The 26,577-nt window shown below is 41.7% G+C and overlaps 1 protein-coding gene across 1 annotated transcript in view; it reads right to left on the reverse strand.

Moving 5' to 3' along the window:
* Window positions 1-26,577, reverse strand: part of LOC309549565 (uncharacterized protein) — a 162,057-nt gene that overhangs the window by 83,605 nt on the left and 51,875 nt on the right. Inside the window, exons 6-11 of the mRNA XM_082249925.1 lie at window positions 24,359-24,512; window positions 20,372-20,541; window positions 14,491-14,641; window positions 11,885-11,929; window positions 5,485-5,620; window positions 2,285-2,442 (exon numbers count right to left, since the gene is read on the reverse strand). Of these exons, the coding sequence (XP_082106051.1) occupies window positions 2,285-2,442; window positions 5,485-5,620; window positions 11,885-11,929; window positions 14,491-14,641; window positions 20,372-20,541; window positions 24,359-24,512 (814 nt within the window). The remainder of the gene's footprint in view (window positions 1-2,284; window positions 2,443-5,484; window positions 5,621-11,884; window positions 11,930-14,490; window positions 14,642-20,371; window positions 20,542-24,358; window positions 24,513-26,577) is intronic.

A 26,577-nucleotide genomic window follows, 5' to 3' on the forward strand; every position in this document is an offset into this window, starting at 1 on the left:
CCAGTGTAGGGATTGGCAGAGAGGGGAGGCAGACGCTGAGCGGTTGGTAAGGTGGATAAGCCTGGCAACAGCGTTCATGATAGACTGAAGAGGGGATAGCCTATGAAGTGGTAGGCCTATGAGAAGGGAGTTGCAATAGTTGAGGCGAGAAATAACTACAGAGTGAATGAGTAGCTTGGTGTTTTCAGTTGTTAAAAAGGGGCAAATTTTAGAGATGTTGCGGAGGTGAAGTCTACAAGCTTTTGACAATGATTGGATTTGGGGCTGAAAGCACAGGTCAGAGTCCAGGATTACACCTAGTACCCAGGCACGAGGTGAGGGATTGATGGTTGCATAATTAACTTTGATAGAAAAGTCATGGAGGGGGGCACGGGCGGGAGGGAATATTACCAGCTCAGTTTTAGAGAGATTTAGTTTGAGGAAGTGGTGCGACATCCATGTTGATATGTCAGAATAACCAAAGAAGTATGAAAGGAAAAAGAAAAAAAAAGGGAAAAAGGAATAGAAAGAGAAAATAAAACAGATTCTGTCCCCCTAGACCTGCCCCCATTTGTGAATGCCATTCGACACTCAGGGAGCCTAAGATATGCTACCCACGGATTCTATACTTTCTCAAACCTGGTTTGACTATCGCTACATATACTGGTCAGTTTTTCGTTAATCATGATCCAGGAGATTTTAGGTTTAACCATCACAATATTTAACACCGGTGATTTCGATGAACGCGCTATGGTTATTTTAGCTGCTAAGAGAATAAAGAAAATGAGAGCACCTGAATGCCTGGGGATCTCCCATGACAGGTTGGCAAACAGCGCCGTCGTGGCAGTTCTGGGAATATTCTGCCCCTTCATCGAATGGATCCTGTTGAACATCCTGATCCAGAAGCGCTGGACCTTCGGACAGGACCACCAGACATGGTACATATTACCCTCCTGTCCGCATCCCCTAAAGCACAGGGATGAGGTACCAGGATACAGCTTCGCCAATCTCGACGGAACCAGATACCAGCGGGACATCACTTTATAATTTGCTTCCACCAAGGAGGTGTTAAGCCATAGTTGACCCTTCCTCAATTGTTTCCCCTAGGTCCAATTCCTATGCCTTTTGGTATGCAAGTTTGTCACCTTGGCTATTGAATAGGGCGTATAATTCCATTATAGTGGTTCCGACGCTGCATAAGCATCTGTTCTCGAAAAGAGTCCGAGTGGTTATATCAACTTGAGCTTTTGTTAGTGTTCGCAGGAAATTAGTAATTTGGTATAGGCGATACCTCTCCTTAGGGGGCATCTGTAACGTTTCCCTAAACTGTGTGGTCTTATCCCCCTATCATCTATAAAGTGGGCAATCCTATAGAGAACCTTGTCAATCCACCAAGTAAATAGACAAGGCTGTTGACCTGGGGGAAAATGAGGGTTATTAAAGAGAGGGGCCACTGGCCAGTGAGGGGATTTTAAAGGGCACAGTTTACATGCTATGTCCCAGAGCCATAAGGAGTGGCACAGAGATGGGCACATGACTCGGCTTTCTGTTCTTTCGGGTGTAGCCATAGCAAGAGATCCAATGGGATGGCCGGACTAGCCTGTGCCTCCAGAAATGTCTTTTTTGACTTTGCTAGTCTTAGTACCCAAAGGGGTATGGCAAGACAGATTATAATCAAGTGTGGCAATACAGAGGATTTTGCACACAGCAGAAGTGAGTATATTGGAAAATATACTGCATGAAGCAATAGCATCCGATGTATAGGAGCCTGGGGCTGAGAAATCTTTCATGGACTCCTCTAACACCGCCTCTGAGTTTTCTTCAATGTCCCCCTTATATTTACCACTTCTAAAGCAGGTATTTCCAGGACATGCCTCATTACCTTATAAGAATCCTGGACAGAAGTGGTGGTAATAGTGTGACCTGTGGTGTGATTTAACACTTAGTAATCCACCTGAGACTAAGCTCTGCATTGTGGAATTTTTACCGCCAAGTTTGAAAGTTTAACCACTCAATAAGTGAATAAAGTCAAACAAATTCTTGGTTTCCCAATCATCAGTGGGGACCAAAGCTGTCAAGGGCAGCTGGTAAAATATGTTGGGGAAGGAAGAGGTTAAAAAGGAGCTTCCAAATGTACACTAAAATCTTCATAAGTACTGATAGCACTGACATCAAATTCTATGTCCCCTAGTGAGTAGTTAACCCTCGCCGCACTGCAAGGGTGAATTTTCATTATTTCTATAGTTTGGCTTTCAATCAGTATTCATTTTCATAAATGGATTCTTCCTCAGTAATATGCACTAACCTTTATGTTTGCTTTTGTGAGCTTTAAATTTGGAAAGATTGCTGAAAGCCCTTCTGCAGTGGCCATAATCGCATTTGTATATTTTTATTATAGTTTTGATCTCTGAGGGTCCAGCTGTCATTTGCCTTTTCTCTGGAAGTCCTGTTACCGATGGCAGTCTATATAAAGGAGACAAAAAGACAAGACAACTACATAAGCATTCCTATTTTTGTGTGTGTTTTGCACTTCAACAGACTTCATAAATAGCATAAAAGCAACAGCTAACTGGTGTTCTGTTTCAAATGCCAATATACAGTACATAGGTTTGCACAGCATTGCATTGGGGTATACACCCTCAAGCTCAGTTACACATGATTTTCTCTGCAGCCTTAGCTGCATGGGACAGTGAATGAATGAGAAGTGCTCTTTGCTGAGCGGCTTCCTGTTCATTCGCAAAATGAAGCATAGTAAACACAGTTATGAATGAGTGTGTTCATTTAGAAAAGGAAGGCATCGGTAAATAACATTAACTAGCCCCTCCTCCCACTCTCCATCCTGAAACATCCCCTGCAGCAGCCGGGGGGAGAAGAGAGGAGGGAAGCCAGTAGCACTTCTTGGTGGGGGGCCAACACTGGGGGAAGCCCGGGCAGTGGGAGAATTGGCACCATATATAGTGATTAAGGTGTGCCGAGGCACACCTGGCACACCCCCTGCGCACACCTATTATACAGTATGCAATGACATACCTCCTTAGACCCAGTCTGTGTGGACAGTATAGCCACTTGTTGACTTGGCAGAAACCACAGTCAACTTAACTATACAATAAGACACAGACGTTAAATCCAATGCAATTTTGCTTCAGATAGGTACAGCACAAATCATTTTTTCCAGTCTTTTAAAGTGTAATGGCTGGTACACAAAATGAGAATATGGGACGAATGATCACCCCTTTGTTTTGGCATGCTAATCTCATATCGAAAATGAAGAGGTTACTAATGTTACGAAAATTCCCACACAACAGAACAAAAATTCGGAAGTGATGTAATGTGTTATATTTGGGTTGTATTTTCGGATAAAAACTGTACTGATTAAGCAAAAATTGTACAATCTGGTATGGCACAAGAAAAATTTTCATGATTGTGCCATCAGATAATATCGGACGAACTGTCGTGATCAGCTCTCAAAATCTGTGTACTGACGATCAGATTATCGTACGATCACTTTGAAAGTGGTATTTTTCGTCCGATTTTCTGATCGTGTGTACAGGCCTTAGGAAGACAAAGAGGATGATTCATTAAAACTGGAGAGTGCAAAATCTGGTGTAGCTGTGCTTGGTAGCCAATCAGCTTCTAACTTCAGCTCATTCTTGGCATGTGTCCGCCTTGCCTGACTTTTATTCCTTTTCCTATTCGACTAAAGAAGACTAAAATCCATCAGGAGAGGTGAGTGTGGATGAGTACTTCATACTTGTGTAGTGTCTCTCTGTGACATGAACAGACATTTTTTGGGACCTATACCTATTTAGGGAGTAACAAGCAACATGTTACTATGCACCAGCCCCCTGCAACCCCCTCCATGACAGCAGATGGGGGTCCCCCCCCCCACAGTTGTTGTCACATTTAAAATCCGCACACAGGAATCTGTGAATGAATAAACCACAAGTCCCGTCTTCCACCATGGCAAACGGACTTGTAGTTCTCAATGGACGATCAGGGCACTGATCAGCCCACTCATAGTCCAATGACACTTCCTTCAGCTCAGTAACTGACAGCCTGTATGGAGGTATTGGCAAAGAAGTGTGGGCAGTGTCTGTCTGTAGGAGCCTGACATTGTGCCCGCAATCCACTGATCACGGGTGCAATGCTCTCTAGGCTCATGTGAAAGAAAATAGTAAATGCATATTTTTGCCTGCAAAAACATGCATTTAATATTTGTTTTTAACAAAGGTGAACTTCGCTTTTAAAACATAAATGTAACAATTCATCCTCATTTTATACATCTGCCCTATTTAGTACCTATGCCACTTCATACATTATATCTGCAAGAACAATGGAACAATCCAAAATTCACCACATTTCATATGTATAGTAAGAACTGACAATTTTCTATACACTGTGTAGGGATTGCCCCAAGAAACCTGGTTGTGTGATTGACGATGATCTGTTTTACCATATAACGCCTAGAGCTTGAAGTACAATTTCCCCAGGACTGTGCTGGTTTACTGAAGTAAGCAGTCATCTTTGGGGTATATAGGCCAGGGATTATGTACATATGGGGGAATGCCAGGATTTAAGTTTTCTCCTTGCATGACAGCAAGTCGAACCCTCTAACCAGCAGTCTGCTTGAAGGTGTCTAAGAAACTTATTGCAATGGCATGTCATGTATCCTGAGAACAATTGTGTTCTATATCACATTTTGTTTTATATCAACAACATTGGAGTTCCTTTTTTAAGATGGAAGAAGTGTAATTTACTGCATTTATAGTATCATGCAATTCTGGTTAATCCTAATTGATGGCATTAAATATTAATGCCACTTTAGGCCACACAATCATGATCATCTTAAAAACTGGGCGACTTCACCATAAGTATAGACATCTTTCCTTTTACAAGGTAGATAGAATAGGCTTGGAATGGGAGTGGGAATAAATTTAAGCTTAGTTTTGACTTGCCTTTCACTTTAAACGGCAAACCGCGGTCCAGACCTGGACCGAGTGACAGCTCAGTCAACCATGGTCACACCATTTATTGACCTTGGTATCCCCTTCCAGGTCTCTATGATCTGGGGGAAGTCCTAGCCTCCTAGTCTTCTCTAAATCCATTCAAAGTCCAGAAGTTATTAAGCTTGTCTGAACTGTCAAAAAAAGGGGGCAGAGAGGGGACATCACACCGCAGAGCTCAGTGAGGAGACCCCCCCTCCACACAGCAGACCGGAACAGAGCTAAGACTGTCAATCAGCTAGAGATCCCTTCCCTGTCACCTTTTTTTCATTGGTGTCAAAAAAACTTGTCAGAAGTGATTCATGCTGATAGCAGAGGAACGAAGCAGCAGACGGAAATTACACTTCGTGTTATTAATTGAGAAAAGTACACACTACAAGGGGATATGCTTTGATTAAATGTCATGTCTGAGGTTTACAACAGCACTGCACTATGTACTAAACTATGTAATAACATGCATATACTGTATCTGTTCCGTGGACTGACAACTATATCAACTTACTTTTGGAATGCTCTCTTTGGAGCTGGGGAATTCTGTGACAATGGCTTTGAGTAATCAGCTGTTCTGTGTTTTTCAAGGCTGGGATCATCTTTGCTGTGTTTTGACTTTTTAATATGTACAGGAGTTGCAATAGGACCTGAAAAAAAAAAAAAAAAGATATGGTGTTTATGTAGCATCGGTAAAGACAATATCTCTCCTGCACTCGAATAGTATTCAGAAAGGTGAGTGGTCTTATGTGATCTTTATTATCACAACTTAAGGTCTTGCTGCCCCCTCAGGACAAAGGGTATCCAAATATATTGCAAAACAACAAGAGAAGGACGCACCAACCAGCAGCATACATTGTACTCACAAACTCATGATAATTGCACACATGTAAAATAATTAAGACCTACCTCCTTAGGGACTGCCGGGATACACTGATGGTGCTGAGAGATGTGATGGCATCCGTATATATGCCTGTCTGATGCGTTTTGAGGGAGAACCCTCTTCTTCAGAGCTAAAAGTACTACTTGCCCACCATAAATTCACAAGGTGATATATAGCCAATCTGTACAACCCTTGATAGTTAGCCCCAACCCACAGTAAGTAAAGGTAAGGGGTGTGAGTTGCTGGGATGGGGTTTGTTTACTGATAGTCGGCCACACAGTACAAACTACTGCCCCTGTATATACACACCAGTTATATATGTGCACCAATTGCGAATAATGATGATGTTGAGGTTAATAACAAAAGGTAAAATCATAACAAAACATAACAGCAAGAATGAGTCAAGTATATACTATGAACCGTTGACACAGCCTATAACCATAGTGGCTAGAATCACACAAGGCCTTGACTTTAACTTTAATGCAGCGAACATAGGTCCATATAGAAACAGCAATACGTGTGTGTGTGTGTGTGTGTGTGTGTGTGTGTGTGTGTGTGTGTGTGTGTGTATGTATGTGTGTGTATGTGTATATATACACATACATGCATACACACTCCAAACCTGATGGGATCAGTGGATTTTAGGGATCATGCTCTACTTCCCCCAAATGTGTGCACATTTCCGTAAGCCGGGGTTCAGGTCATTGTCTGTGCCTCAAGCCGCATCACATTTACTTGAACTGCACGCTTAGCTTGTACACCCATAAGTGCGGACCATTGCCCAGAGTGTCACTTCCGTGTGCACCGCGGCGTCATTTTAGGTTTTGTCTGAGGCTGCCCCACTCCGTGAATGGCAGCCCCAGAAACCAATGAAAAGAGCGTCTTGGAAGACTGCCCAAGTCCGTCCCTGCCTGACATACACACAGAGAGAAAAAACGACATGGCTCACAGAGTACCTCACGGTCCCATGCAGTGTGCTGCGGTCCCCAAAATACCCTAACAGAATGATGGAAGAAGGGAATGACAAAAACCATGGTGTAATAAAGAACTGTGCAGTGTCATATTTTTTGTATCACTAAAGGCTGTACCCATTCCTTCTTGCATTGGTCCAATACTAACCTACCAAAAGTCACTTTTAAATTGAAATTCTGTAATAAATCTGTATTGAATATATATACATCCAAAGGAATTGTCTGTGGGCACAAGAGCAATAGACTAGTAGATAGTGGCAATATATTTGGCAATATAGTAGTCACATGCAATATATCATGCAACCACTATGGGCAGGACCAAACAGGACACTATGGGATAAAGTCTCATATCCTGTCACAGAGTAGAGCTCAATCTCATTTAAGCCTTTTCGGTTGAGAGACCCCAGACCTAAACCCTATTGAGAATCTGTGGGGCATCCTCAAACTGAAGGTGGAAGAGCGCAAGGTCTCTAACATCCACCAGCTCTGTGATATCCTCATGGAGGAGTGGAAGAGGACTCCAGTGGCAACCTGTGAAGCTCTGGTGAACTCCATGCACAAGAGGGTTAGGACATTGCTGGAAAATAATGGTGGCCACACAAAATATTGACACCTTGGGCCCAATTTGGATATATTTTTATTTAGGGGTGTATTCACTTTTGTTGCCAGCAGTTTAGACATTAATGGCTGTGTGTTGAGTTATTTTGAGGGGACAGCAAATGTACACTGTTATACAAGCTGTACACTCACTATTTTACATTGTAGCAAAGTGTCATTTCTTCAGTGTTGTCACATGAAAAGATATAATAAAATATTTACAAAAATGTGGGGGTGAGATACTGTATATCACCTTGTGAATTTATGGTGGGCCAGTAGTACTTTTGGCTCTGAAGAAGATGGTTCTCCCTCAAAACACATCAGCCAGGCATATAAGGATGCCATCACGTCTCTCAGCACCATTGGTGTATGCCAGCAGTTGTAAAGGCGATTGGTTCCACTTCTTTTACATGCGTGCAATTATCATGCATTTGTGAGTACAATGTATGCTGTTTTTTTTATTTTATATCAAAAATTTTTGTGGTAATGTACGAGGTTGGTGCGCCCTTCTCTTGTTGTTGTTTATGTAGCATCACTTTACTATTTTCACACAATACAATAAATTGTTATTAAAGCCATTAAAATTATATTGAGGTTAGAAACACAAAGGCTACAAGTATATGCACACCCCAACCATTAACTTCCTTTATTTGCTCAATTATGGTCTATAAAATATACAACACAAAAAGTGTTTTGTTAGGTTTGCTAGATAAGTACCAAAAAATAGCTAGTGATCCTAAAAAGGGACTTGGAGCTTTCCTGTTCACTGTGTTATCTCAAGGAGTCTAATCAGCCCTCCTGGTTTCTCCCTTGGACTAAAAACACCTCCCCCTATATGAAGAAGAGGTGGAGGTGTTATGTAGCTCAGCAAAACCAAGCTGGGCAGGGGTGACACCATTCATTATGATTTCAGTCCAGAAAGACACTGTACAGTCAGCCCAGAACAGGAAATTAGGAGTGTATTATAGTCAGAATCAACTGCTATTTTGGTGCACCTGCGGCTTTTGCTACCAGAGCCATCTTTGAATTTCCGTATATGGTAAACTTATTTTGACAAAAAAAAAAAAAAATCCTAATTTCTAAAAACAAAGGACCTGCAGAAAAAAAGATAGCAGTTGCAATATTTTGTGTTGCCCAATATTTGCGCAACTGGTGATCACATTTATATTTTCCACAATTTTTTTATATTTTTATTTTTTTGATAAACAAACAAAACAAGACCAACAATTTTGGAAAAAAAAAAAAAGTTTTTCTTAGTTTAGGTTATAAAATGTTGTAAATAAGTAATTTTCCTCCTTCACTGATAGGCACCAATTTGCTGCACTGATGAGGGAGCACTGATCATCAGGACACAGATGACCAGCGCCCTGATTATTAGTGTAGATGTTGCCTGTGTGGATTTGCCAGTTATCCCTCATTTATGGTTAACTCTAAACTGATAAACTGTAAAGGCATAAAATGCATTGCCTACTGAACCATTTCTTTCATTCCGGCTTGCAGGGCGATATCCAGTATGTCGGCAAGTAATCCAACACTCCACTGCTGACCATCTGCTAACTCCAGGACCCATCATCTGCTTGAAATATAAACCATGAGCCGCACTTTGGAGTAAAGGGCCATACACACTATAAGATTTTCTGAAGACTTTTTCCTTCAGATTTACCTTTTCTATGTAGTGCAAGGGCCTGCCAGATTGCATACAAATTGAAAGTGTTTAGGTTTGACCTCATATTATCTGGTTTTGGTAAGTCTAAAGGAAAAAGTCTTCAGAAAATCTTATAGTGTGTATGGCCCATTAGACCCCCTTCACACTTGCCATTACTGATTACATGCAAGAGACCCAGCAGGGGTTGTTGGCAATTAGCTGCAGGTGACAAGCCCATTAAATGTAATAGGAGGCTGATAGTTAGCTGCTCACATGTGATTCCTCATGAAGCAAGTACCTGCGAGCGCCTGCAATTAGCTGCATCGGCATTGGCCCTATTTGCATGTGTGAATGGGGCCTAGCTGCGGTTACAAGTTTGTTAAAGTGGTACTTTAGTCAGAAAATTACACTGGCCCCTTTTGCAGGTATAGCTATGTAAAACATTAAAAAGAAGTGCTTATACTGTTTAAAATCCAGTAATACACTGTCTTATCCTACTCTGCTAATGCTCCGCTGCTCTTTTTTTGGGGACTGTCCCGAAAATGTAGAGGCCGTTCTGCTGACAGCCTAAAGATTTACTGGTTCTCTGGGGCTCTGGCCTTCAGCAAAATGGCAGCCTCCAGCAAGAAGAAAGAGGAGCCATGCTGGAGGCAATTTACAGCACACACTAATTTTGGTAGCATAATTAATAATGTGGAATGTATGTTCCTTGCTCAAGAACATTACTTTTTATGTTTTGGTAAGGGTAAAGTTCTGCTTTAATGCATCTGAACCACCTGAACCTCCATCGTGATTCACTGAAACAACAAGCTTATTTGTAGAATCCGCTTTTGCTGTAAGAGGGTAGGGCAGGGGGAAAACGGGCTATTTTATTTCTTTTATGTATTGTATTATATTTTAAAGTTTTTGATTAGCTGGTCCAGATCACTTTGATTAAATAGCCCTGGGCCTTCACCCTTTCAAAGTCAAGACACACAAGATGCATTCAGTGTTGTGAAGAGGATAAAAGAATAAAACTTGGGGAAATGTGCGCGTATTGCCAAGATGTAGTATACAGTGGGTACGGAAAGTATTCAGACCCCCTTAAATTTTTCACTCTTTGTTATATTGCAGCCATTTGCTAAAATCATTTAAGTTCATTCTTCTTCCTCATGACACATAGCACCCCATACTGACAGAAAAACACAGAATTGTTGACATTGTTGCAGATTTTTAAAAAAAGAAAAACTGAAATATCACATGGTCCTAAGTATTCAGACCCTTTGCTCAGTATTTAGTAGAAGCCCCCTTTTGATCTAATACAGCCAGAAGTCTTTTTGGGAAAGATGCAACAAGTCTTTCACACCTGGATTTGGGGATCCTCTGCCATTCCTCCTTGCAGATCCTCTCCAGTTCTGTCAGGTTGGATGGTAAACGTTGTTGGACAGCCATTTTTAGGTCTCTCCAGAGATGCTCAATTGGATTTAAGTCAGGGCTCTGGCTGGGCCATTCAAGAACAGTCAGAGTTGTTGTGAAGCCACTCCTTCGTTATTTTAGCTGTGTGCTTAGGGTCATTGTCTTGTTGGAAGGTAAACCTTCGGCCCAGTCTGAGGTCCAGAGCACTCTGGAGAAGGTTTTTGTCCAGGATATCTCTGTACTTGGCCGCATTCATCTTTCCCTCGATTGCAACCAGTCGTCCTGTCCCTGCAGCTGAAAAACACCCCCACAGCATGATGCTGCCACCACCATGCTTCACTGTTGGGACTGTATTGGACAGGTGATGAGCAGTGCCTGGTTTTTTCCACACACACCGCTTAGAATTAAGGCCAAAAAGTTCTATTTTGGTCTCATCAGACCAGAGAATCTTATTTCTCACCATCTTGGAGTCCTTCAGGTATTTCTTTAGCAAACTCCATGCGGGCTTTCATGTGTCTTACACTGAGGAGAGGCTTCCGTCGGGCCACTCTGCCATAAAGCCCCGACTGGTGGAGGGCTGCAGTGATGGTTGACTTTCTACAACTTTCTCCCATCTCCTGACTGCATCTCTGGAGCTCAGCCACAGTGATCTTTGGGCTCTTCTTTACCTCTCTCACCAAGGCTCTTCTCCCCCGATAGCTCAGTTTGGCCGGACGGCTAGCTCTAGGAAGGGTTCTGGTCGTCCCAAACGTCTTCCATTTGAGGATTATGGAGGCCACTGTGCTCTTAGGAACCTTAAGTGCAGCAGAAATATTTTTGTAACCTTGGCCAGATCTGTGCCTTGCCACAATTCTGTCTCTGAGCTCTTCAGGCAGTTCCTTTGACCTCATGATTCTCATTTGCTCTGACATGCATTGTGATCTGGAAGGTCTTATATAGACAGGTGTGTGGCTTTCCTAATCAAGTCCAATCAGTATAATCAAACACAGCTGGACTCAAATGAAGGTGTAGAACCATCTCAAGGATGATCAGAAGAAGTGGAAAGCACCTGAGTTAAATATATGAGTGTCACAGCAAAGGGTCTGAATACTTAGGACCATGTCATGTGATATTTCAGTTTTTCTTTTTTAATAAATCTGCAACTATGTCAACAATTCTGTGTTTTTCTGTCAGTATGGGGTGCTATGTGTACATGAGGAAGAAGAATGAACCTAAATGATTTTAGCAAATGGCTGCAATATAACAAAGAGTGAAAAATTTAAGGGGGTCTGAATACTTTCTGTACCCACTGTATCTGTTTTTCTTTATTTTGTCCTTGCATACACTTTGACTTACTGTTGGTCTGTTTTGAGACCATTCCATTTTCAGTATATTCTCTTTATGTAAAAGACACAGTTCCACACATGGTTCTGTGGTAGATTACCTGCTGAGGGTAAACTCTTATCCAGCATCATTGCTTCATTTAACCCTGCAAGAAACAAGAAAAATTTTCAGGTAAATTCCAGAGCCATTTTCGCATTCATCTGTGATCCTATTAATATGGTCATAATGTTATCCTTCCTTATCATACAGAGATGATAAATATGGTTCTTTATTTGAGGAGAAGAGCGAACAAAGCTTTCCTCTGGTAGCATTGAATGATCTAAAGTGATTGTAAAGGAAACATTTTTAGTTTAAAAAAAACAAACATGTCATATTTACCTGCTCTGTGCAATAGTTTTGCACAGAGCAGCCCCAATCTTTCTCTTCTTGGGTCCCCCGCTGGCGCTTTGGGCCCCCTCCCCCTTGCCAAGTGCCCCCATAGCAAGCCGCTTGCTGTGGGGGCCATTCGTCCGTGCTCGCTCCCGAGGCAGCTCTCTGCATCCATAAGACACAGGGAGCACAGCTCAGCCCCCCCCCCCCCCCCACTGGCTGTGATTGACAGCAGCAGGAGCCGATGACTCCTGCCTGCTGCTGAATCCCAGCCAGCCAATCAGAAGGGAGAGACCCAGGGATCAAGATTGGGCTTAACCACTTACCGACCGACCACCGTCATTATACGTAGGTCGTTTAAAGCTAAATACCGGGGTTATGGCAGCAGATAGCTGCAATAGTCCTGGTATTTTTTTAAACGGCGGGTGGTCGGCTTTCAGATAAGGGTGGTCCAAGCGGCAGATTCGCCACGGGATCACCCTTACGGTGCGGCGGAAGAGGTGCCCCCCTCTCCCGCTGCGTCCCGGCCGTTTTCCCAGCTTACCGGACCCACCGGCAGTGGGGAAAACAATCCGGTCCCGGATCCTCTGAGACAGGAAGTCGAGTGAGGGCAAGATGACCCTCACTTGACTCTATGATCTGGGAGTACCAGAGGGACAACAAACATTGTTGCCTAGCAACCGGTTTAAAGAGCCAATTTTTTTTTTTCCTTTTTAGTGTAGTTGTGAGGTGTGAGGTCTTTTTGACCCCAGATCTCACAATAAAGAGGACCTGTCATGCCTATTTCTATTACAAGGGATGTTTACATTCCTTGTAATAGAAATAAAAATGATCAATTTTTTTATTTTTTTTTTTAAAAACTGTGTAAAAATAAAAAAATAATAAATAAAATAAAAATAAGACAAAAAAAAAAAAAAATTAAAGCGCCCTGTCCCCGTTAGCTCACGCACTGAAGCGAACGCATACGGAAGTCCCGCCCACATATGTAAACGGTGTTCAAACCACACATGTGAGGTATCGCCGCAATCGTTAGAATGAGAGCAATAATTTGAGCCCTCTGTAACTCTAAGCTGGTAATCTGTAGAAATTTTAAAAATGCTACCTATGGGATTTTTAAGTACCAAAGTTTGTCGCCATTCCGCGAGCGTGCGCAATTTTGAAGCATGACATGTTGGGTATCTACTTACTCGGCGTAACATTATCTTTCACAATATGGGAAAAAATTGGACTAACTTTACGGTTTTCTTATTTTTTAATTCAAAAAATTGATTTTTTTCCAAAAAATTGTGCTTGGAAGACCACTGCACGATATGGTGTGATAAAAAATATTGCAGCGAACCCCATTTTATTCTCTAGGGTCTCTGCTAAAAAAAAAAAAAAATAATATATATATAAAAAAAATATATATATATATATATATATATATATATATATATATATTACACACACACACACATATATATATACACACATATATATATATATATATATATATATAATGTTTGGAGGTTCTAAGTAGTTTTCTAGCAAAAAAATCTGATTTTAGCTTGTAAACACCAAGTGTCAAAAGTAGGCCTGGTCCTAAAGTGGTTGAGTATTGAGGGAGCTGCACACAGAAGGTTTTTTAAAAAACCTTGAGCCTTTACAATATATCAAGTGGTTGTAAAGGGAAAAAAAAAAGGGAAAAAAACTAAAAAAAGTTTTTTTGAGTATGGCCAGTGATAATTCTTTAAGTATACCGATACTACATATACAAAGTATTATTGTATTTTTCAATTTGTTTTATCACAACACTAAGGCGCTATTCACGTGTGCAGCCAGGGGGGCAGTAAAACCAGGCGGTTGAGCCATGGTCCACCTGCCCCCCTTAATTACCCACCTGAACCCTGCCAAGTAAACCCTTTGGGCAAAGCTGCAACTGTATGTAATGCATACAATTTTGGCGCAGTAGTGATCCATTTACAGGGTTAAACTCCTGTGAAAATGCAATCCACCACATATCGCTTTTCAGAGGGGCAGCAAGGGCTGTCACACATGTGACCAAGCTCTACAGTTAGGTTTCTGATGGAAAGCCTGGCATAGTTATTTAAAAATGAAATAAAAGCTTTTTTTAAGTCGTCCATTGAGGGGGACAGAAAGTCTTGAGCTAGAACTCTAGGAGTAAAAGGCAAACATTTTTTTTTCTATTTGGATAACATACTGGAGGGTTTACAACTCCTGCCAGGTTTTTTTGCCACCTGTGTCCCGTTGGTGAGATTTCCCTGCCCCATAGCCAAGACAGGAAGGAGAAATCCCTCGAAGTGAGGGGACCCCCGATTGCAATGATACGAAACTTACTCTGTAGGATGACCTTGAGATGGGGAAACAACTTTATGTAGAACTCACAGAACACATAGGCACACAGTGCTTCTATGTCATTCTTCTGCTCGATGAGACACAGCGCTTCGTACAATACATCCTTTGTGGGTCTCTTATCAGCCTGCAGCGTCTGTCAAACAAACAGTTCTTTAAATACACTTCTGACAGTATGCATGTTAAAAAAAAAAATCAATGGTTAGATACAAGAGAATGTAAAATAAGAAAAATAAACTATGACCAATCCAACCATTAATCTACCACTAGAGCACGTAGAATAATATAGGTTATGCAAAAACATATTTTTATATAATTAGTTGGATAGCACATGTTTTCCAATGTAAACAAAACCCCCATAATGAATTGATTTTTTTTGTTGCATTAGTGTAAAATACACTGCTCAAAAAAATTAAAGGAACACTTTGAAAACATCAGATCTCAAAGGGGAAAAATATCATGCTGGATATCTATACTGATATCATGGACTGGGTAATGTGTTAGGAACTAAACAATGCCACATTGTTTGAAGGAAATTAAAACTATCAACTTACAGAGGGCTGAATTCAAAGACACCCCAAAAATCAAAGTGAAAAAATGACGCATCAGGCTAGTCCATTTAGCTAAAATTTCATTGCGGCAACTCAAAATGATACTCAGTAGTTTGTAAGGCCCCCACGTGCTTGTATGCATTCCTGACAAAGTCGGGGCAAGCTCATAATGAGACGACGGATGGTGTCCTGGGGTATTTCCTCCCAGACCTGGACCAGGGCATCACTGAGCTCCTAAACCAGAGATCCTAAAATTACGGCCCTCCAGCTGTTGTGGAATTACACGTCCCATGAGGCATTGTAAAACTCTGACGTTCACAGACATGACAAGGCATGATGGGAATTGTAGTTCCTGAACAACTGGAGGGCCATAGTTTGAAGACCCCTGTCCTAAACAGACTGAGGTGAAACCTGGCAGTGTCGGAAGGATCGAAACATAATGTCCCAGAGGTGTCCTTTTGGATTTAGGTCAGGCAAGCGTGGGATCTATTCAATGGTATTAATTCCTTCATCCTCCACGGTGCTGGGCAGTGAGTTCAGGGCCCACTAGAGGATGTCGGGCCCTCTGGCCACCCTCATGAAGTCAGTTTCTGATTGTTTGGTCAGAGACATTCACACCAGTGGCCTGCTGAAGGTCATTTTGTAGGGCTCTGGCAGAGCTCATCCTGTGCCTCCTTGCACAAAGGAACAGATATCGGAACAGATACTGGTCCTGCTGATGGGTAAGGACCTTCTACGGCCCTGTCTAGCTCTCCTAGAGTAATTGCCTGTCTCCTGCAATCTCCTCCATGCTCTTGAGTGCTGGGAGATGCAGCAAACCTTCTGGTAATGGCATGTATAGATGTGCCATCCTGGAGGAGTCGGACTGCCTGTGCAACCTCTATAGGGTCCAGGTGACACTTACCCTATCCGAAAGCAAAGCTAGTGAAAAAAAAAAAATGTCAGAGGCCTCCACCTGTAAAATCATTCCTGCTTTGGAGGTCGTCTCAGTGTTGCCCATCAAGTTTCATTAACACCAAAGCAGCTGAAACTGATTAACAACCCCCTCTGCTACTTTACTGACCAGATCAATATCCCAGGAGTTTAATTGACTTGATGCTATACTCTGATTACAAATGTTCCATTCATTTTTTTGAGCAGTGTATAAGGTATGGTAAATTATGTTTTCTTTGCTTACTTTTACTAATCAGTGTGCTGCGGCTATGTTCCCATTTCCTGTTTTGGTGTTAGAAAGTGGCATTTTCTAACCTCACCATGACAGCTAGCTTAGCCTCGGCCTATGCAAAGTGCAAAAGAATATGGGATGAAAGTAATTTTACCCTAAAGTAGAACTATGGGCAACATGTATTTTCATTTTGGATACAGTAAGGCAAGCTTGTAACCCCGGTCAGATTTTTTTTTCGCCATCTGTGTCCCATTGCAGAGATTTACCTTCACTTCCTGTCCCATAGACAAACAGGACGCGAGAGGAAATCCCTATAAAATCAGGGGATTTCTTATGGGGCCCCCAGGTCACCAGAACTTGTGTACCCATTAGAAGATTTCCCCACCATTACTTTTCTGAGGACAACCCAAAATGTGGGTAATTTCTTTCACTTTTAATGATAATGGTAAACCGGAGAAAAAGAGCGGGTAAATCTCCAGGAGCACAGACAGCAATAAAAACGAATGTTCTAATCCCTCTCCACTCTATCCAAAATGAACAAAAAAAAAAAAAAAAAACACGTTGCCTTTAGTTATACTTTAAAGAAAGCCAGAAAAACATATTTGTATGTGCCAAGTTGGATTACAACCCATCCCAGCTTTTGGTATCTCTCAAACTAAACCCCCCCCACCCAATAATTTAATTCCCTTTATAGACTTACTAAATCCAGCTGTCTTCTAGCAGGTTACATGATATCATGGTTCTTTCCCCTTCTTGTACAGTGTCAATAGTTGGCAGTTCTTATTCCTGCACAGCAGTAATGGCAAGTGAGTCCCATTCTATGCAACAGTAATATGAGCCCAGGTTAGCATAATGATTAACTCCTGTGGAGGGTGTCCATACAGGCCTGGGCCCACTGGATACGAGTTGAATGAGGTTTGGTACTGGACCACAAAGAGTTTGTGGTGGGTAGCACCAGGCAAAAGGTAAGCAATATAGCAAAAGCTGCATTCATTTTTTTTAAAAACTGCTCTGGACCTTCATTTTTACATAAATCCTAGATTTGGGCTTTACGCTATAGTGAATTCTTTATCTGGGTCTTCTTAAAGTGGAAGTTCAGCCAAAAATGTTCTAACGCTAAATATACTCTCTGCCACATTCTAAAACAAATCTATCTAGCCCTGTAAAGAAAAAAATAATAATTTGCTATACATACCTTTTCTGAAGCCGATCCGGTCTCCAGCGGCGGGTGCTGTGTGCAGGAGAGAACTGACAACGGCTGTGAAATGAATGGGAAGTGACGTCACCCTATGACTTACTATGGGGCCTCCGTTGTCGGCTGCCTCTCCTGCACACGCCTACACACTGAAGCCGCTGCTGGCAGCTCAGCCATTGCAGAACAAATAAGTGCATCAATTTATTCTTTATAGGGCTAGATAGATTAGGTTTAGAATGTGGCAGAGAATAGGTTTAGAGTTAGTTAGGTTTTGGCTGAACTTCTACTTTAAGGTGTTAAACCGTATGGATCCTTTCAAGTCAGCAAGTTGGCAAATACTCCATACAGACCAAGTGTCAGGATGCATGTTTCTACAGCAACATTCGAGATAGAATAATCAGAAATTTAAATGAGGATTCTTGCAGCATACAGCACAAACTATCAATTTTAGAACCATGGTAAGAATTTGTTGGCAAAAGCCCAAAGAGGCACATTTACTGTCATGATCTAATATTTGCATTTTCTTGATAATAACTGTTGAAAAACAAGCAAGCTTGATTTGCAACCCCTATGGTCTTTATGTTGTACAGTAGTGCGATTAACTCACAATGAATTACAGATGAAGCTCCGGGTAGGCTCCCTTCATTAGTCCCCCATAGCTGGCCATATGCTAACAAAATTTAGTTAGAAAAAAATTTATTTTAGGAACATTCACTCTATTTTCTAATGGGGTGCAGAATTAATTTTTTTTCGAACAAATACATCTCTAACAGTGAACTTTTTGTTTGGGAAAGTCCATTCACTTCAAAGTTGAAAGTAAATGTTTTTAACCACTTAAGCCCCGGAAGATTTTACCCCCTTCCTGACCAGGGGTTTTTTTGCGATTTTTTACTGCATGACTTTAACGGACAATTGCGCGGTCGTGCGACGCTGTACCTAAACGAATTTCACGTCCTTTTTTTCCCCACAAAGAGCTTTCTTTTGGTGGTATTTGATCACCTGTGCGATTTTTTGATCATGCGCTATAAACAAAAAAGAGCGTAAATTTTGCAAAAATAACAATATTTTTCACTTTTTTTTATATGAAATTCCCCCCCCCCCCCCCCCAAAAAAATGTAAAAATCAAAATTTTTTAACATTTTCGGCCAATTTGTTTTATGCTACATATGTTTGGTAAAAAAAAAAAAAAAAACGCAAAAAGCGTATTTTGATTGGTTTGCGCAAAAGTTATCGCGTTTACTAACAAAGGAAGATTTTTGTCATTTTTGGTGTTTTTTTTTTTTTAACGAGTAATGGCGGCGATCTGCGATTTTTTTTGCGGTACTGTGACATTGCGTCGGACAGATCGGACCCTTGACTGACATTTTTGACACTTTTGGGGGTACCAGTGACATTACTGCAGTAATCAGTGCTATACATATGCACTGTTACTGTAAAAATGACACTGGCAGGGAAGGGGTTAACTGTATTGGACAGGGAGGGGTTAAGTGTGTCCTAGGGGCGTGTTTCTAACTGTAGTGAGACATGTCTCCTATTGTAAAAACAAAGATCAACGGTTCTACATTGTAGAACCGTCTGATCTCCATTTTACACAGGGGAAAATGACAGGTGGCTTGTTTACATAAGCCACCCGCCTTTCTCCCGCTCTACCGACGATCGTAGTGTGACCGGCGGACATCGGGTCCGCCGGTCACATGCCCAGACTCCTCTGTGAACGAGCCGAGGCGGGCGCGCGCCTCAGCGGGGCGCGCGCTCGCCCGCTATTGGCTCAAAACCCGGTGACAGGCTAGGGACATAGATCTACGTCACTCTGCCTGGCCGGGGCTGACTGCCGCAGTAAATATACTGTGCGCAGTCGGCAACTGGTTAAAGAGCAACATTTGTCATGTCATCGAATGCACTGATGAAAATTCTTTACAAATGTTCGCACAAACCTTTGTTCGAAAATGTACTAGTGTATGCTATACTTTAGGCCTTAAATAATAGTCCTGCATTGTATACAAGGATGCTGAGGGCCCACAACCTGCAGTGTGGGATAGAAAAGAGGAGCGGTGGTAGCTGGAGGGAGTGGGAAATAAGGTAAGTATTACAGCCTTTTCCTCTACCCCTAGAAGTAATGAGCATTTAACAGCTTGCAGCGCAGGGAAGCCCACTGCAAGGATTTTTTTTTAATCCCAAAGTACAGCTCTAATCAATTAGTTATTTTGGATGGATATTACAATGAGAATCACAAGGCATTTGTCAGGCGTGTGTAGCGCTCCTGCTCCATCACAGCTGCTGGTCTCATTCCACCATTGTGGTTTTAGCGTTGTTGCATTCTCCTTGCCTGTCTGTCCAACTGCAAGGTAATTTATGTGCCCAGTCTCTGGGTGGAGACCAAACCTGATTTAAGCCAGCCAAATCTGCAGTCTCATGCTTGTAATATTGTGTTTAACACATGCTCCAAGCTCCCTGTTTGTCTGCACTGTCTGCTAGTTTGGATTCCCTTGTTGACGACCTCAGATTGGATATTAAATATGCTCAGAACTCAGCCTGCCCTTTGACTATGGACTTGACCACGACTATTCTGAACCTTCTTCACTCTTGCAATATTGGGTGCTGTGCAATATCACTGGGATGATTTCTTATCTGCTTTTAAAAACTGCCAGAAACATTAAATTGACACCATGCTACCCAGGAAGGCACGAAAACCCTTTGACTGCACCCTTAAAACTCAGGTGGTGAAGGCACTAGACTAAAGTTTAAAAGTAGCTTTTCACAACACAAGATGAGCTTGTGATCCATTTAATAATTATTTTTAATAATTATACACCATGTATTTAATGCTTTTACTTCAGTGTATTAATTGGAAGACATTTCTCTATAAAATATCTGTGACTGCCTTGCCTTACAATATCAAATACTATAAAAATGTTGGGGTTAAGCTCACAATAGACTTGGCTGCATGCCTCTTACCAGTAATTCTATCCTTGATAGCAGTCCTACATCATGCAGGCCATATAGGAATGGAAACAGTTCATTGATGGCTTGACAGATGCCAGTTTTGGTAACCTGAAAAAGGTTCCGCATATAATCAGAACAGTTTTTCCAGCCAGTGAACAGCTCCACTTGTTCTTCACAGGGTTCTGCATGGTGAAAGCAAAGAAGAATAAATAAATAAGTAAATCTGGGGCAGAGATCCCTTCTTCTCTCCAGGTATGGTTTCCCTCTTGCTGTATGCCTGAGCTAGGATTACAGAATAATGGACTACAAAATGTAAAAAAATAGGGGTTACAGTGTAGGCCTGCTAAGCATACAGAACCAACCAACAGTGACTTTCTGCTTATAGTATGGGCATCTCATGTGACAATGACCAGACCTGCTGATTGGCCTCTCTGGCTCCAGACACTGCATTATGGGCTAAAAGTGGGAGCATGTACTATTCTCTATACTGACCAATGAGTGGAGCCTCCAGATGGCATTGTAGGCAGAAATGTCCTGAAAGGTGGTATTTGCTGTTAGTAGTGTAGCCCTGCTACACAGAATGTGGTTTAATCACTTCCTGCCCAGACTACAGTAACATGACAGTTGGGCGGGAGCTCTCTGGTTCCGGGGGGGACAACATAGGACGTCCTCCTAATCACGTGCCTCCTGAGTGCTCTGGCAGCTGTGCTGCGGCTTGATCTGTCTCCCACTGTGTTCAACACAATAAATGTCTTTCATTCATAGCCATTCATTGTGTACTATTGCGTTGATCTCTGTGATTGGTCACAGACAGGGCCTATCACAGCGCACTGTAAAATGTGGTAACTGTGGCCAATACCAGCTATCCCAATAGTACATACTGGCTATGAATTGATGCCATTCATAAAAATGATTGCTTATAAAAGTGAATATCACTGTTATCATCAGTAATCATAGTGTTAAAAAAATAAAAATAAATCACCTCCCTAGAGTAGTACAGTGTCACTATGGTAACACTGCACTTCTCTGGTCACAGTATGCAAAAAAAAAAATTAATTTAAAAAGAAAAAAAAAAAATTTGTAAAAAAAGAAAAAAAAAAAAAATGAAAAAATTATTACCAATATTATATATATATATATATATATATATATATATATATATATATATATATATATATATATATATATATATATATATATAATTTATTTTTTTTTTTTTTTTTAACATGCTGTCACCAGTCAGTATCCCTGATCATTGCCATAACAGTCATATGATGACGCTGTAGTGCTCTGGACAGTATGGAAAAAAAAAAATTGTAAAAAAAAAAAAAAAACATTAAGACTAAAAAAATTGCAACTTTAAAAAAAAAAAAAAACACGCCCCTAACTAAATACATTGGGGTTTCTACTTTTCAAAAAAAGGGTAACTTGGGGAATATTTGTACTGTCCTGGCATTTTAGGGCCTCAATGCGGTAGACAGTCATTATGACTGATCAACTTTCAAACGTAGATATAATAGTTTGCAGACTAACTTTCACACACAGACTAAATATTATACACAGATTTGGGTTACTTTTACCAAAGAAATTTAGCGGACTACATATTGTCCTAAATTTCTGAAAAAAGATTATTTGCTAAATTTTAAAACAGAAAGAAAAAAAGTGTTTAACATTTTCAATATTTTTATGCTTGTAAAGCAAAAAAAAAAAAAAAATAAATAAATAAAAATAAAAAACCCAGTGGTGATTAGATACCAACAAAAGAAATCTCTACCGGTCTCCAAAAAATTGATAAAATTTAATTTGGGTACAGTTTTGCATTACTGAGTAACTGACATTCAAAGTTTGAGAGCGTTGAAATCTGGAGCATGGACTGGAAGGGGATGAAAGTGTCCGGTATTGAGGCAGTTAATGATAACTACTTACATAAGGATCAGCATTCAAACAGATCAATGTCATGCACCAGGCTCCAGCATCCATGGCTACAAAATAATGCTGCAATATCAGATCAAGTGACTGATAAGAGAGTGATTGTTGGCAAATATTGAACACATAAGCCCAGGCTACAATGTTAAAGTGATAAGCACTAAGCCAATACGATTGAGGCTGTTAACCACTTTCAGACCGGAGGATTGGGCTGCTCAATGACCAGGCCCTATTTTGCCATTCGGGACTGCGTGACTAACTGACAATTGCGCTGTCGTGTGATGCTGTACCCAAACGAAATTGATGTCCTTTTTCCCCCTACAAATAGAGCTTTCTTTTGGTGGTATTTGATCACCTGTGCGATTTTTATTTTTTGCACTATAAACAAAAAAAGAGCGACAATTTTGAAAAAAAAAAAAAAAATATTTTTCACATTCTTTTATATGAAATTCTCAAAAAAAAAAAAAAAAAAATTAAGTAAAAATCTAAATTTAACATTTTAGGCCAATTTGTTTTCTGCTACATATTTTTGGTAAAAGAAAAAAAAAAAAAAAACCACAATAAGCGTATTTTGATTGGTTTGCGCAAAACTTATTGCGTTTACCAACTACGGGAAAGATTTAGGTCATAAACCCGCACTGGCTTCCCCACTGACGAGCCGGCGGCGCGTGACTGCCCCCTAGCTCCTCCCAGGTGAGCACCGTACATGTACGGGGCTTTGCCTGTACGAGCCAGACTGCCGCAGTACATCTGCGGCGGCTGGTCGTAAAGTGGTTAAAAAGAATCTCCAGGAACGTGGCTGGAAACATATGTTATTCGCAACACATCTCCACCGAGTATTCATGTACAGCACCCAGGTGCCACTGCTCTCAGGTTTCCTGCTTTAGGTGGGGAGCAGCGCCTGGCACACCGCAAACCCCTGAGGAGATGCAGGCGCTACTGCTGGCCAGGCTGCCCACAGCCTCCCCTCTCACCAACTACCACTATTCCTGCCATCATCCCATACCCGCCTGACTGCTCTCACCTCAACTGCCAACACCTCAACCCCCACATTCATTCTCCACTGTCACAACAATGCATCTGACACTCCCCTCTGCTCTCACCTTCACTTTCTACCCCAACCCACCAGGCCAATGTTGCTCCTTCATCCATCAACCCACCAGGCCAATGCTGCTCCTTCATCCATCAACCCACCAGGCCAATGTTGCTCCTTCATCCATCAACCCACCAGGCCAATGTTGCTCCTTCATCCATCAACCCACCAGGCCAATGCTGCTCCTTCATCCATCAACCCACCAGGCCAATGCTGCTTCTTCATCCATCAACCCACCAGGCCAATGCTGCTTCTTCATCCATCAACCCACCAGGCCAATGTTGCTTCTTTATCCATCAACCCACCAGGCCAATGTTGCTTCTTTATCCATCAACCCACCAGGCCAATGTTGCTTCTTTATCCATCAACCCACCAGGCCAATGTTGCTTCTTCATCATCAACCCACCAGGCCAATGCTGCTACTTTATCCATTAGAAGTGCAAGGAAGAGGAGATGGAGTGCCATGTTGGGAGTACCCAACACACTCTATATCAGTGGTTCTCACCTTTTGATCTAAATGGGGCCTCAAATTTGGCCCTTGACATCACCAAAGGGCTGTACATAATGTTCAACATATGTAAAAGAGGGCTTAAGAGGACTGTTAGAAACTGCAGACCTAATAGAGGAAACGAGGGTCAGAGAGTGTGGACATGCAACATATTTGGCTGGGGATAAGCTGCAGAAGACCATATGAACCTGGGAACATGTTACATGGGGCTAGTAGAGATCAATGCTATTACAGACTGCTGAGGCCCGAGGGCCGCACATCATATACCAAAGGGTTGCATGCGGCCCTCGGGCTGCAGGTTGGGCACCAGGGCTCTATAATGTTTGCAGGGAGGGGGAGACGTGTGCATTGTGTGTGTGTAGTCCCTTCCATCCCCAACAAGCAAATTGTTTGTCATATGCCCAACCTTGCCCATTCCGGAAATTACATACTTTTGCCAGTTTAAAACAAGAAAAAAATAGGTAAAAAGAACCTTGTAATATTTCCTGGAGACCCGGGTATAACTTCAGGTAACATTCCTGGAATATATATTCAAAGACAATGCTTAACTTCATATCCTTCTTCTCAATCAGAGACAGGCACTCATATATGACTCGTGACACTGGCCTCCGATCAGCCTGCAGTTTCTGTAAGACATAACAAATCAGATTTGCAAGGTGAATGTGAATTATTACACCAACAGGACAACTAGAGATTTGAAAGTTGAAACCAATCTATTTTCACCTTTTACTCTACAGTAATTTAAGAAAACTGGCTGCTACTCGTTATAAATCTAACATTTGCACTGTTGTTGTTTCTTGGCTGGAGACATAAAATAACGTAAAGTGTGAAGGCAGGATCTGCTCACCAAACAACTGTTTTTTCATTGACGGTTCCACTAAAAGAACACACAGATTAGTCAAGTGTGCATTTTCATTTTTTATAAAAGAGCTGGCAGAATCCTTGGCAAACCTCATCCCAACTAAGCACTTGTTCCCCAAAGAGTAATTTACCAGTGAATATGGATTTCAGGCGAATTTGGTAACAATCATCTCTTGCTTCTATATAATTTATATACATGGATCAGCCATAACATTATGACCACTGACGGGTAAAGGGAATATCTCGTTACAATGGCATCTGAAAATTGGTGGGATATATTAGGCAGCAAGTGAACATGTTGTCCATAAAGTTGATGTAGTGAGATGTAGCAGAAAAAAAATGGGCATCAGAGTTTGTTGTGTATGGTGCTGTGAAGCCCATGGTGACCCGTGTCCCCAGCCAAAAGCTTCTACAGTGGTCACATGAGGATCAGAACTGGACTACAGAGCAATGGAAGAAGGTGGTCTGGTCTGATGAATTACGTTTTCTTTTACATCATGTGGATGGCCGGGTGCGTGTGCAAAGCATTTACCTGGGGAAGAGATGGCACCAGGATACGTTATAAGAAGGCAAGTCTGTAGAGGCAGTGTGATGCTTTGGTCAATGATCTGCTGGGAAACCTTGGATCCTGCCAATCACGTGGCTGTTACTTTGGTGTCCATGCCTCAATGGGTTAGGGCTGCTTTAGCAAAAAAGGGGCCATACTCAATATGTGGGTGGTCATAATGTTCTGGCTGATCGGTGTATATATATATAACTCCCTAATGCTCAAAGGGAAAGTCGATTAAAACAGGGATACCCACAGAACATATTTTGGCCGAAATTTCATCCATCTAGGTCTAGCTTAAAGCAGAACTTTACCTATAACAACTTGCTTCTTGCTGGAGGCTGCCATTTTGCTGAAGCCCAGAGCCCCCAAACAGCAGTAAATCATAAAGTGGATATAAACCTATTAATTTAACGGTTTCAAAAAAACTGTTAAATTCCTGGAATCCAGGGATTGCTAATGGTCATAGTTTTTTGTGCCATCAACCAAACTGTCAAACCATGAAATGGCTGGTGTCATAACTGATCACATGTGCAGCACCGTGGCAGTTGCAGTTTAAACAGAAGCAGCGTCCTTGACTGTAAAGAATAGGAGAGTTTAATTCTGTTTTAAGGCTGTCAGCAGATCGGCCTCTACAAACTCGGCAGTGCCTAAAAATGCCTAAAATGGTGAACTACTGAGCATGTGCAGAGCAGGGTAAAACAGTTTATTACTGGATTTTAAACAGTATAGGCACATATTTTTAATGCTTTAAATAGCTATACCTGCAAAATGGGCCAGCCTGAAGTGATCACGCAGGACTTCATTGTCTGACTAAAGTTCCACTTTAAGGCCCCATTCACATAGGCAATCCAACCAGGTCCGCCTGTCATTTTTTTAGGCGAGACGGATCAGAAGGTCCATGCAATTCTATGGACAGTTGGGTGTAAATGAACTTGTGTCAGTTTACACCGGCCTACTCCAGGAAGGTGATCTGTCCATTTAGATGGAAGGGATCTTAAGGCAGTTGGGCGTAAACAGACAGCGGAGTCTGTTTATACCCGGCCGCTCAGAGCAGAGTGGGCTCTGTCTGTGTCTGCTCTGCAGAAACTGATCAACTCGGATCAGCAGGCGATCTGTGAGTTGATTGGAGCGGAGAACGCCCCATGTGAAAGGGGCTTAACTGTCACGTTTTCTTTTGTATACAAAAAGGATTTAAAAAGTTGATTCCAGACCACAAGGGTGCAAAACAAAAAGGGTTTCAGCTTGTGTGAAGTGTCTGATAGCTGACAGGTAACCACACT

Source organism: Pelophylax lessonae (genome assembly GCF_965119305.1).
Source record: "Pelophylax lessonae genome assembly, chromosome: 1".
Lineage (NCBI taxonomy): Eukaryota > Metazoa > Chordata > Amphibia > Anura > Ranidae > Pelophylax > Pelophylax lessonae.